The sequence below is a fragment of the Euprymna scolopes genome, chromosome 6, assembly GCF_053919585.1.
Source record: "Euprymna scolopes isolate OS-2025 chromosome 6, ASM5391958v1, whole genome shotgun sequence".
NCBI lineage: Eukaryota > Metazoa > Mollusca > Cephalopoda > Sepiida > Sepiolidae > Euprymna > Euprymna scolopes.
Window position 1 is genome coordinate 9,462,833 of NC_136487.1, and position 14,106 is coordinate 9,476,938.

The 14,106-nt window shown below is 33.2% G+C and overlaps 1 protein-coding gene and 1 long non-coding RNA gene across 2 annotated transcripts in view; both read left to right on the forward strand.

The window, feature by feature from the left end:
* LOC145277496 (uncharacterized) overlaps positions 1-1,693 on the forward strand; it is a 28,526-nt gene extending 26,833 nt beyond the window's left edge. Inside the window, exon 2 of the long non-coding RNA XR_013868147.1 lies at positions 29-1,693. This is a non-coding gene — a long non-coding RNA (uncharacterized LOC145277496). The remainder of the gene's footprint in view (positions 1-28) is intronic.
* The window catches only part of LOC145277493 (uncharacterized), a 656,318-nt gene that overhangs the window by 621,947 nt on the left and 20,265 nt on the right, over positions 1-14,106 (forward strand). The window contains exon 6 of the mRNA XM_080128883.1: positions 11,598-11,742. Within this exon, the coding sequence (XP_079985009.1) occupies positions 11,598-11,742 (145 nt within the window). The remainder of the gene's footprint in view (positions 1-11,597; positions 11,743-14,106) is intronic.

The window sequence follows — 14,106 nt, forward strand, 5'->3', positions numbered from 1 at the left end:
TTAATTGTTGATAAACATTAAAAATCAGGTTTAATTGTTGATAAACATTAAATGCTACATATAGCCAGTTAACCCCCTAAGAATGAATATTTTCCTCAGAATTTTAGATATTGTTTTCCTGGGTTATGCTGAATAAAAAAAACATACCAACTTATAAGGGTTATTGTGTATTTTTGAAGTTTTAGCTGTACATACAAACACACAGACAATTGCCCTTTGTATATTAGATATGATATAGAAAATTATCTGACATTGGGTTCAAATTGTCACACAACTGATCCTAGAAATCGCTAGCTTTCTATTTATTCTTAACCAGTGGGAGCTAAAAAAATGGTCCAACGGCCTTTTCCCTTCTCAAATGATAAGTCATTAATATGGAATGTGATTTATATCGACATTTTTGTGTTCTCATTTTTTTTCTTTACTATTTTTTTAAACTATGTTGTTTGTTTGTTTATATTTATTTTTACTAAATGATCTTATAAGCTAAATTTCTCCGTTAGATTAAAAAAGAATTAACTATTTTAAAGAAGAAAATTATTAATCATTTTTTTTTTTTTTTACAAATCAAGCTTATTCTTATTTGAACAGACAGACACCCGATCAGCTAATTTTATTAATCAAGATTAATAAAAACAAACAAACATCAAACACAAAATCTATCATTACCATTAGCGTGATCACTACTCACAGATTAATGATGATTATGATCACTAAAACGCTTATTTGTATTTCCGGTCACATTCTCCTGTTTGGGGTCAGTTTAAATTAAGAATTCATAGGTAATCTCAGGTAAACTGAATGTGTTCATAAAAGTAGATAACTAATATATACTATTTAGTAGAAACAAAACGTGTGAAATCCCTTAGTATGTATAGTTAACAAGCAGATATATCCTGTATTATCTTTATCATACACAGATTTCCCTGTCTTTCATTGTATGACTATAAAATGTTCTTTCTATTTCATTGTGTATGACTATCACACATTCTTCCTCTACAATCTGCTCATCTTCCCCCTCTATCTCTATATTAGTCTTTTTTTATCACTGATAAAAAAAAAACATCCCCAGTTCTCTTATCTCATCCTTTTTTCTATTACCCTGCCTCTTCTCATTTTGTGTGTCTCTTATCCAATCTCTATCACTCTTTTTCTCTTTCTACTACTATTCTCTCTCCTCTTTCATATTTTCTCTATCACTTGTCTCCAATCTGTCAATCTTCTCTGTGTGATTTATTCTATCTCTGTTACTCTTTTCCTTATGACTTATTCAACCACTGTCATTCCTCTACTTTAACTCTTACTCTATCTTTGCTCTGTCACTCTTCTCTTTATGACTCTTATTCTATCTCTGTCTCCTTTATTATCTTTCTCTCATCCTTCCTCTACAACATTCTTTCACACCCAATATTTCATTCATATATATATATATATATATATATATATATATATATATATATATGTGTGTGTGTGGTCTTTTTCTATATCTCTATTTCCTTTCATTTTCCCTCTTCTATTCATTCGTTTCATAATGTTATCTTTTTTCTTTTTTTTTTTTTTTGCTAAGTTGTTTATATCCTCAGGACTTAACCAATTCTTTGATCTGTCAAATCATTGACAATTGTTGTTTTAACACGAATTTCAACGCATGTAGGCAAGAGATATGGCTCAATAAAGTTGATTGTTGCTCTTATGTCATTTCATTCCTTTGCTTTTCTTTCTTTTCAAGCAAATAATGCAAAGTTCTTACTTCATGCAAATCATTTTTCGAAACAACCCTCCTCCTCCTATCTTTTCAACCACACCAAACCAATGTGTAAACTCTTAACTCACATAATTAATGGCTATATTTCATTTACAATAAAGCAAAAACTATTAGCATGAGGTAAGTAATTTTGCAATTGTATTTCATGCTTGTATATGGAGGGGGGAGGGACGAGGGTCAAAAACTATAATTGCTTACCAGTATGTATTATGGGATTGCCAAGCCATCTTTGAATCCGTTTAGATATACAGGGTGACCCCCAAAAAAACAAAAGCTAAATGGAGGCCATCTAGAACATGCACTGTAGAACGGAGAAAAAAAAAAGTCCAAAAACCTTAGTGTTTTGATGTGATGTTTTGAATATAATAAACTAGTTATGACCAAAGTTTCATTTCATTAGAGTTGGAGTCCGTTTTTTTGGGGGGTCACCCTGTATTGATTTCACTTAAGAATAACGTTGCAGAAAGTATAAAGCAGTGGGTCTCAGTATTTTTCAAAAAATGTCTGACTCAAAATGTACATTCATACTTCATAACTCATACTAACATACTAGCATTTAATACAAACGCCAGCAGAAAGAAAATTCCACATGGCCTTTCAGTAGCAATGGGTGATGCACACTGTGTTTTTGTGTCCTTGGATCCAGTTTTTATCTGCTTATCTGTGGTACCGATTCCCCTTACTTCTGAAATTCACCTACTGCAGGGAATCCTCACCCTCTGATTGAGAACCACTGTTATGAAACTCTTATCTTATATTAGTTGTTGTCCATGAACTACTTTTCTCTGATTTTTTTTTTTTTTTTTGCTACTGCTCCCTCATATGTATTCGACACAAGCAAAGCTGCTTATTGCATCTTGTCCCAATTTTTTTTATCCATGAATCTTTTAAAAAAATCATATGAACACTTCAAGTTCACATGGGGTCTACTTGAGAACCTCTGGGCTAATGAATCAATTAAATGAGAAATTTTGTTTAAGCATAAAATAATCCACAAAATAGTTTTATTTGACATAAAATGAGGCATGAAGTGCGATTGATCAAAGAAAAACAGGTACAGTAAATGAATCCTATTGAATCTATTATAGGTATTTATACATTATTGGAAAATGTACGAACTGTGCTAGAAAATTACTCACACCTGAGAGTATCCTATAAAGCCACCATTTGTCCATCTTCTTCTTGAGGTGGCATTCATTCTGGATCGGTTAAGTCATTTCCTTCCAATAAATTCATCGTATCTCACATAAAACCTAACCAAGCTCAGCGATCCATCGCCAATGTTGACACTATCAACAACCAGTTACAGTTCCAACATCGAACATCATAGATTGTTGGAGTAAGAATCAGTTCAGTATCTTGCTTAACCGTTCTGAGCCATATTTTAAGCTGGTCGCCACATCGCTTCTTCCAGCCCCGAGAAGGAAATGGAACAATAGCTTCTCTGATGAGATTGCTTCCGTGATAGCGGCGGGCATGACCATTCAGCGATGCATGGAGTATTGTTACAAGGGTGGTGCATTCACCTCTAGTCTCTCACCCTTAGACAAGGTCAAAAAATCATACATTTAAACATGTCAGTACAGATTGATTTATAATTAAAATTAAAAATTAAAAATCGGTTTCATAAGGAGGAACAAAACAAAATCAATAAATTGTACGATCGTTTCGGAAACAATGTTTTTATTGAGATAGATACTAAGTAATGGACAATAATTGTAACAGTTTTTTGAAACAAAGTCTCCTCATCAGCAAAGATATCGGGTGTTTTTTTTTTTTTTTAAAGACACAAAAAATAAACCTAGCATTTTTTTAAGTAAGGCAGATGTATCTTATAATGGTGCACCTTTTAAAATTTGTAAGTATCATCGTCAAAGCATTCATTTGGATGGTAAATGTAGCTTATTTATATATATATATATATTTCTGTAGAAATATATTTTCTTATAATATATACCAATCCTTATTTCAGAAGCTCAATGTAATTACAGAGCAATATAGAAAATAAATGCCAAAATCTATATTCCAAAATTCATGATGTTGACCATCTTATAATTTATTCGTTTAATTCAATTGACTTTTACAATTCTTGACAGATGCTGACAAGAATTGTAAAAGTCAACTGAATTAAAGGAATGAATTATAAGATGGTCAACATCATGAATTTTGGAATATAGTTTTTTATCATTTATTTTCTATATATTTTGTTGGTATTATCCAGTCAATCGATGCATAGGAAGAAAATTTGGTTCTTATTTAGAATTCAACCTAATTAAAAAAAAAAAAAAAAAAACTACAGAAATATATTTATGATGTATGTACCCATAACGGAATGGAAATGTCAGATACCCAGAATCACATAAATTGATCAAGTAATATTTCTTTTTTTTTTTTATATATAGAAAATAATCTTTAAATGATTTAAAGCAATTAATGTGTATTCAGTAGCATTACAGTACTGATTTCGTATGTTTGAATTATTATGGACTTATCTGCCCTTGTTTTTTTGTTTTGTTTTTTGTTGTTTCTTTTTTCAAACTGGCGATGTGAGACAATCACTTTTTGGTTCCTCATAAAATTTAATTTTCTTAGTTAAAAATAAAATTACTTGCTGAATTTTTGTTTTTAAATTAAGTTGAATTCTTAATAAGAACCGAAATTGCTTTTATTCTAATATTAAATCGAATTCCATTCATATCAGTGAGAAGTAAAAAAGCTAAAATTATAATTTGTGTCAGTTAAGAAAACTGATGAAAATGAACTCTTCTGTTGTAACAGCAGATATAGCCACTTAAAATGTTTTTAGTTTTAACTGAAGTAAGCTGATTAATTCCATGGTTTAAAAAGAACTCTTTACATTGTGAGAAGTGGATATATTTCTGAAGAACATACATGGCCTTTTGACTAGGAATAAAGTGTAGAATCTGTTCTGATCCTGCACTTCACCTTTTCTGTCCTCGGTCAGTGGAGGAGAAATCCTTCATGACTGAGATAATTTTTATTTTTGTTCCTATCCAGAATGTCCCTTTTTGGGAGGTGGATTTTCCCCACAGTAAAAACCGACCTTGTATCTAACTCTGCCCTCGTGAGGAGGCAAGTAAATAGGAACATTATGTTAACCCAGTCTTTTTAATTCTTTTTACGAAACACAATTTTCACCAATTTAAAAAGAATTTTTTATATTTCATCTTCTTTGGTTTATTTGAAGGATTGTGGTCATACGAGAGTATCGCACTTCTTTACACACTCCTTTACAATGTCATTGAACTCTACAAGAATTTCTTTTCAAGCTGCACTCGTTGAATAATGGAAAATAAAAATGAACTCTTTTGTTGTGATAAGCAAATACAGTAACTCATCAGTGACATCCCAAACTGTACCACAAGAGAAATTTTTTTTTTTTTTTTTTGTAGCAACAATTTATATTACAATGTGACTATGAAGATACATTATTAGATGAAGCTAATAAAGAATATATCAATAAAACAAAGCAACGTTATTGGCATAGAAAAAGCTCTACATGGTTAAGAGGGATCAATTAATATATTAAAAAATGAGGAATAAAAGTTGTATACAAGATCAATAAGGAAAGAAAGTAAAAATGGAGAAAAAAAAAACCTTTTTAGGCCATGACATTTCGAGCTAAATGCTTCTCATCAGAAAAAGAGATTGACCAGAATTATATAAAATATAAATAAAAGCTCACTTAAAAACATTTAGATTATAAATATAGAATGTACATATTAACAAATATTCAAGGATATGAAAATATAACAATAAAAGATGTATCTATAAAGAAATAAATAAGCATACGTAACTAGGAAAGTAAGTAAAAAGATGAAAAAGCAGTAAATAATAGTAAGACGCATGTAATAGGGAATCACTAAAAATCATGAGGATCATTAAAAAAGAAAAGAAAAAAGGAAAGGAGAGAAAAGAAAGAAAAGAAGGTAAAAGAACAAAGAATGGTGATGAGGAAAAAGCTAATAAGAAATATTTCCTTATTTCTTATTTTTGGGAGAATGTATGATACTCTGTGCATTAACGAAAAGCATAAGTTAATGTGGTGAGTTATAATTTTTTTTCAACTGAACAGAATTTTGAAATCTTTGAATTTAAACCCCTGTATTTTGACATTGGACTTGTGACACCTAATTTTGATCTCAAAATTTATGCTCTCCACCAAAAGAATTAGTTTATTGAAAAAAAAATGTACATCCGGTTGTCTGCTGTAGTCTGTAAGAGCGATATAACACCTTCCCTCTTCCATAGTTGTATGATTAATTTCATAAACAAAGTAAGTATTCATTTCCTTCCCATCACCGGAAGATGGGACACAAGATCAGAAGATGACAAGAATCAAGCCAGTGCCCCTAAAGGAGGAGCACTCTGGCCTAAAATTTTCCTGGGTAGCCCTGTCGGCATTCCCCAGTAATGGTGCATCAGATAGTAAAGAATAAACTTACTCCACCTGAAAGATGGGAGTTAATGATTTGGTAGGATGGACCTTCTAGGACTAACCAGAATCATATCTCAGTCTGACAGATACAAGGTCATTCTCTACTCAAAAATGGCTAAGGCTGTCAGATTATGTCGAGGGCATATCCTTGACTTTGCTTTAAAGTTGAAAGTGACAAGAAACGCAATATGCTTACAAACTGTAAATAATACTAAGATAACTTCAACCAGAAAAAAACTGTCAAAAATTTCATGACCGAAGTTTCTTTCCTAGAGCTGTCTGTGAAATACAATACCGTGGGGCTGCTTCCCAGCTGACTATAACATGATCGTTTTCAAGTCTAATGTCAATAAGTTTTTGTTGAGTTGTTCTCTTAAATAATTAAATCCTACCCAAGTTCCATCATTACTGGTCATCACAGTTTTATCTCAACCTCTATCTAACACTCATTAACTCTTATCTTAAAGTGGCCTCTGGGCCTTGATAAGCAGTGAACACCCCCCCCACCCCCAGTAAAAAAAAAAAATGATGATTGCATTAAAATTTAAAAAAAAAAAAAAAAAAAAAAACGTGAAAAAGGAATATTGAATTGTGAGATTCGCAACAAAAAAATTGGCATAGAACTAAAAATCACAGTAAAAAAATGAAACAAAAAAAGTTTAAAAATCAATGAATTTTTTTCTTGAGAAACAAAAGGCAAATAAAGAATGCTCAGAAGAATGAACTTAAAATGAAAACGAATAAATTAGCCGTATTCGAGAGTAAGAGGGTGAAAAATATTAATGGTCAGCTGGTCAAGGAAGGGAAGAATTGATAGACCATGTTCATTTTTGTAACCTGTCTGCAAACTTGTGAAAGAAATCAGCTTTTAATTTCGTTTCCTAGATTGATCAATACATGTCATATATTGCTCTTCTATTACATTAAACATTGCTTCTCTTTAGTTCTCTGAAGTTAAGGAACATTAAAGTTGATGAATACTCACACCAGAGAGCATCTAATATCTTTACAAAGCAACAATTCAACCATGTCAGATCTGGGTTGGTGCATCTACTATTAGCCTTTTGCTCTTAGACAGACTCAAAAAAAGACGTCCTGCACTAACAGCCAACCTCCAACTCCGGTCCCATCACTTCACCCGAGCTGCTTACAAAAAAAAAAAAATAATAATAATGCATGTGATGTCTTCTTGACACTGGATCAAAAGAAATGTGGTTAGGGTTGTGCAACCTTTGTATATGGTAAGCACTAAATCTTATCTATTGTTTCTTGAAGCCTTCTTTAATTAATATAATCTTGGGAAGACACCACACAATCCATACCTCTAGTGTACAAAGTTATTGATATATATGTATATTTGAACTTATTTACATAAGCAGTTGAAGATGCTGAAGCGATTATCCAATCAGCTGTCTGAAGGCAACAAATTTCATTGAAAACGTGAAATTCATTAAATCAAGAAAAATTTGTTAAATGACTTTCAATATGCTATGTTAACACAAAATATCCTCTTTTCCCATGTTAAGAATGGCTTTCTAAATAGAAATCCAATCTTAAAATGAGGAAGGGGGAAGCCGTGTTTTGAATTAATTGTCTGGCAGTGTTTGCCTTGGCATCTTTCAGCTGCTTACAAAACCTGTCAAAAGATGCCAAAGTGAAGTTGCCACAAATTGGTTGTAAATGAAAAAAGTACCAAAATTCTGACAAATCAAAAGATAATTCTCCACAAAACTCAATGAATCTTTCCATAAAACAATATCGGATGGAACCCTATAAAATAAACATAAAATGATGAAGATATCTCTCTCTGAGACTGTTAACATTTTCATATAAAATCGGTTGTTCTACTGAACCAAATATCTTGTGCTCTGTTTGTCTCTACATTTACTGATATCATTAGTTGTTTAGTTGCAGTTGTGTTATATAAGCCACAGCTAATATTCTTGCACAGGCATTACTGACACTTAACATCTTGTCAACCTGTCAGAGATGGTCATACCAATCTGTTAAACATCTTTATCATTCTCAAACTGGCTTTAGTAAGGTGAAACTTTTCCGCACATATGCAGCCAAAAAATTAGGCTTTTATTTCTATGTCGAGCAATGCAATGTTGTTGATATTTCATATGCGAAATTTAATACCGAATCATTTTTAAATGCATTTTTCATTAATATTTAGTTAAGCTTTTCATTATTAAGAGGATGTTGTCTACATTTCTGACAGATATGGAGAGTTTAGGAATACTATTAAAGGTTTTAGTTTCCAGATTTGACATGTCGAATTTGGAGAACAATGTGCCTAGAGTCAAATCCATTGAAATTATCCACCTGGGTGTATAAGGTTGCATTGGGTTTTAATTGACTTTTTCAATAAATTCCCCAATTTTAATTTTGGAATTCATCACATGCCTGACGACATGAGTCAAAAACGTTGATAGATATGGCAAGTTCCTATTCGCACTCGAACAGAACATTAGACCACTGGTCCACCAACTTAAAAGGATGGATTAAAAAAGAACAGGAACTGTTGTTTAATCAAACATCAAAGAAAAAATGCTGCCCAGATATACAAAAATCTATAAATAGACTTTTCAATATGAACATCTAAAAGAAAAGGCAGACTTTTTTACATGATGAGATCTTAGTTATTAATAACTACAGATCGAAACATTGTCATGCCAGTGTAGCAAAACCTGTGCATGTCCGTATAAATAAATATTAATATATATTTATAAAGTAATGGTCGTGTGATTCCAACGAGAGAAAAATGTATATTTAAAAGATTGTAGCCAGCAACAATTGTTGATTTTTAAGATTTTTATCATTTTTTAATATTTTCATAATGTGTTTTGAGCCTTATTTAGCTCTATGTCTCCACACATAACAAACAACCCAGAACTTTTCACAGAGATAACGAAAAACCTTGTCCTACTAAACCAAAACAGCAAACTAAACAACTTTCTTAAGACAACAAAAATAATAAATGCCAACGTAAAAGCCTAAAATGCATTCTTACTTCATCCAAACTCAATCAATACACAACACAAGGAGTGACAAAATGCAACAAACAACGATGTGGAGTTTGTAACATAATATTGGAGTGAAACACATACACATTTATAAACCCTACACAAACATTCAAAATAAAAAAAGACCTAGACTGCACCTCCAAAACTGTGATCTATGTAATAAAATGTTCAACATGCGAGAAATCCTACGTAGGTGCCACTAAAATTCTCAGTAATAGAGTAGCCTTGCATCGATCCAACATTAAAATCACAGAAAATAGACACCTGCATATTTCACAACACATACAGACACGCAGTGGAGGCAAATTTAGAATAATGCCCATTTTTCAAACCAACAACTACTTTTACAAGAAAAATACAACAAAGAAATTTCAACACAAGAAAAAAAATTTCATAACAAAATTCACTCCCACATTAAACAAATTCCAATAACAACTAATGAGCAAAACACAAAATAGACTTACACACACACATGCTTATACAAGTGTGCATTCCCACACACAAATCATGACAAGAACGATGAGATACACATGCGCACTCATGCACACGTACCTGCAAGGGCACGCCACCCACATCCAATATAATACCAATTCCCCAAATTAAGCAAGTAACTAGAAACAAAATGCACTATTCTGCCCACATTCAATGTAAGAAAATCTCTCTTGACTAAGGCAATTTTAATCAATATATATTGTATATGTCATCTATGTATGTGTATGTATATATGTATGGGTGTATATATATATGTATACCCTTACTTTTTTTTTAATATATATTTATCATTTATTTTCCATTTTATTTATGTATAATATGATGATTACAACGTCTTGTCAGACGAGGGCCACTCCCTCAGACACTTAAAGTCCACAAGCCCAAAAATGACTTTTTTTTTTAGTCCTACTGGTGAATTCACACGCTCAAGCAGGCATGACATTGAAGATGGTCATTGAGATCAATTATTACATGCTTCCAGCATTTCAAGCCTCCATGCATCACAACTTTTCCATCGCCACAGGACCACTTTTATAGACAAATGCCTGAGGGAGTATCTATACGCAGATGATGTTACAGAGTCTTAGCTTTGTATGACAACTAAGTCTCTCTCTCAGTTCAAAATGTTGAGATCCAGCAACAAGCAAGACCAAGATAGCCAGGAACAAGTTGAACTGCAGACCAGCTTAGTGCGGGTACTGGTCTCCCGCTTTATGGTTTTTTAAATCAGAGATTTGCTTCTCCTAGAAAGGTTGCCTTCACCACGGCTTACAGGAGTCCTCTCCACCCCAACACACACATGCACACACACAAACACACGCGGTGCTAGTTGGCCGTTGACCTCGAGAAAGGGTTCATTCGCCCTTTGGAAGGTCTTGTTTTTAATCCTTCAGGGAGACTAGCCACCTTCCTCACCAAACAAATCTGGTGGGGGTACCAGTTTAGTCGCCGGTGACCCGACCATGAGGCAGGTAGTACTGGGTTACATGGTACCATTAGCATATGACATGACCTGACATATGTATAAATATATATATATGTATAATATATATAATTATATATAATGTATGTGTGTGTGCATATGTGTGTATGTATGTTTATATTGAGGACTGACTTTGTGTCTAAGTGGGCCCTCATAGTGAGACAAGTAAATAGGAATGCACACAAACAAACACACACACACACATGGAAAGAAGAAATCAGATTCTAACCCATACACACACACAGCGCACAACCACTCACACTTACACACACACACACGCGGACGCACTGACACACACACATAAAAAAAGGAAAAAAAAATCATAAAAATATTCACCAAATAGATTAACACCTCCTACCCACCAAATGGGCTTAACACTGACCTTATCAACTCTTAACCAATCTCACTGAAGACATCCAGTCTCATATCCACATATCTTTTGAAAGGAGAATCATGCTCGCCGAACTAAAATGATTTCCAAAAAGGAATTCCATAAACTTTTCACCAAAAAATAAACTTCTAACTATAAAAGAGTTAAATAAGGCTTGAAACGCGTTATGAAAATATTTCAAAATTTAAAAAAATGATGTCTTAAAAATCAACAACTGTTTCTGGCTACATTCTTTTATATACCTTATAAAGTAAAATAAGCCTGTACCTTTAAAATACAAATGAAAAGTCGTTCAGTTTCTAAATATTTGTGCAAATTTCTCATAAAGGGGCTCAACTGTACAAAAACATTTTCTAAGTTTATTGTTTCTCCAGCCTTACAATGGTTGAAAAATGTAGTAACCATGATAAAAGAAATATTCTAAAACATGTAAATGATGCAAATTTGCTTTAATGTTCCTTATTTTGTTTTCATTGCAGGTCAGCAAATGGGCAGAGTGATAGGCAAGTGTTTCCTATACAGCTTTTTGCGTGAACAACCCATCTGGCACTCACTAAGATTCTGGAATGCTGCCTTCTTTGATGCTGTCCAATGCGAACGGGCAAGAAGACCTGTTTGTACCAGGTAAGACTTACATGACCACCATATCCATAAAGCAGGCCTGTCCAATAAGTCCTGTTTATTTGCTGACGTCATATCTGTTGGTAACAAGTCACGCCTAAGCAGATTAACAAGACAAAAAAGAAATGGTTACACACTACATGTAGACATATGATGAAGTAATTTCTCTCTTAAATTATTTAATTTTTGATCTAGTAATTGTTTGGTATTTGAAAAAGAATACTGATGATACTGATGGTTTTGTTGATATATCAGCATTGCTTGATTTGTATGTAAATATTGTTTTCATAATTAAAATAATCAATAAATTTTAGCCTCTAAAATCCATGAGACAATGCAATGCTTATTTACTTTTAACACAAAAACAACACAAATTTTCTCTTTAAATTAATTCTTTTTGTTTTTTAATTAATATTTAATAAAGTCCAGTTTCAGTATAAGTCATATTCCTTATTTTTAAATGCACTTTTAAAAGTTTTCTAATGCTTTTTAAAAGCTCTAATTTATTATCGTCTGTTTAACAGATCTTGTTTGCTTACCACGTGCATGACATCATTTTTCAGTGAATAGGCCTGCTTTACGGAGGTCGTGACATGACTCCTTTTTCTTTCATGTTGCCTCATCAGCAACTCTCCTAAATAAGCAACCTTATCTAAACTAAATGATTAAAAAGCAAAACTATTCGATTCAGTTCAAGTGTTATCATCATCATCCCTTTTTGATATGTAGGGTACTGCGAGTACCCAGAATTCTGAGGTGAGCAACATAAACGTTCCATGCCTATTTTCTATATGGTCCAATCCATAATGCATACAGTTATATCATTTCTTATGTACTCAAGCCAGATATTCCTCAGTCTACCACATTTCTTAGTGCGTAAGTTATCCAGGCGTGTTATGGAGTTGATTTAAGAGGTGGCATGCTGTACATGGCTGAACCACATGAAGTATCAAACTGATTAAGATGGGTATTCATCTCTCTCTCCCACAGTTAGAAATATGATACAAAAGTTGGAAAGTGGGATTGAAGAGTCAACGCTCTGGAAGAGGAGCACTTATATGCAAAAAGATGCCTGGACAGCTCTATCAACATTTTTTGGTAGGGGTGCTCTAGACGATTAGCAATAAATTTGCCCTTTCTCAAAGAGACAAGGCAAAGCCTGGTAGGGTGAACCTTCTAGAACTGCACAGGACCAGCATCATACAAGAATCAACATGGAAAAGGCCATTTCAGAAATGGTCTAGATTTGCTGATTTTGCGCTGAGAGCTAAACTTGTTAAGATAATCCCAGCAATATCAAGTTTCTGATGATGATGCAGAGTCAGACAAAAAGTAAACTTTTTTCAGTAATTCAAACATTTTGTGTTAAAATTTGAATTTGTTATTGAAAATTATTTCAGCCAGTGAGAAAGGCAGTAGTTATTGTCAACTTCCACCAATTGATCATCCTCAACTCCTTGACCGTGTCCTGACGGATGCTCTCTACCAACATTTCAACCTGAAGTCTCTGATGTCTGTCTTGTAGTGATAATTTGGGTGGTTTAGGCATCCAGAAAGGAATTCAATTCATGAAATAATCTTTCCTGCTTCTCTGCTGGTGGGAAGCTGAGGAGATGAGCAACAACCATCAAAGAGGACTTAAATGAGATTTAAGCAATTAGTCGTCAACTACACAATTACAATTGGTTCAGAACCTGGTGTAGGTTAGGGAAGATGTCGGATCAAGCAATCAGGTTTAACGATTCACCACTTATCAAAACCCATAGGCCACTCGAGGATAAGGGTTAATGATTTTGTCAGGAAGACAGTGAAGCAACAATGTGAGAATTAGTAAAAAATGTTTGCAAGAAATTAGATTATTTATGAAGACGGTTCAATGTGTTAGCATTGAACTTGAAAACAACCTTGCTATAGTTAGCTGGAAAGCAGTCCTGTGGTATTGTGTACACATATAGTTTTTGAAAACAAACTTTATTTATAGAAGTTCTGCTTAGTTTTAGGTACACAGACAGAGGAAGGGTAAATTATTTAGAGTGGTTGTAGTAATACAAGTTCTTATTGTAAATGTTTTACAGGCTGAAATCATAGATCTGAGATCAAGAGAGTATCTACTATGAAAATAACGATAGAGTAGATAAAGACTAACAACCACCTGACATCCAGAAGAGAAAGAGGCTGTAGGGAAGAGAAGAGACCATCCCAACTAGATTTTGAAGTCGATTTGTACTTTATCAAGGCAGAGAAGAGTGCTCTAAGAAGCATCTCTTCAGATGTGGCAATAGTAGGTCATCGTGGAATGTACAACAAACCCCAGAACTGGTGTAGGTAAGTGTAAGAACCCTGCTCCTACACCTGATCTACATCAAT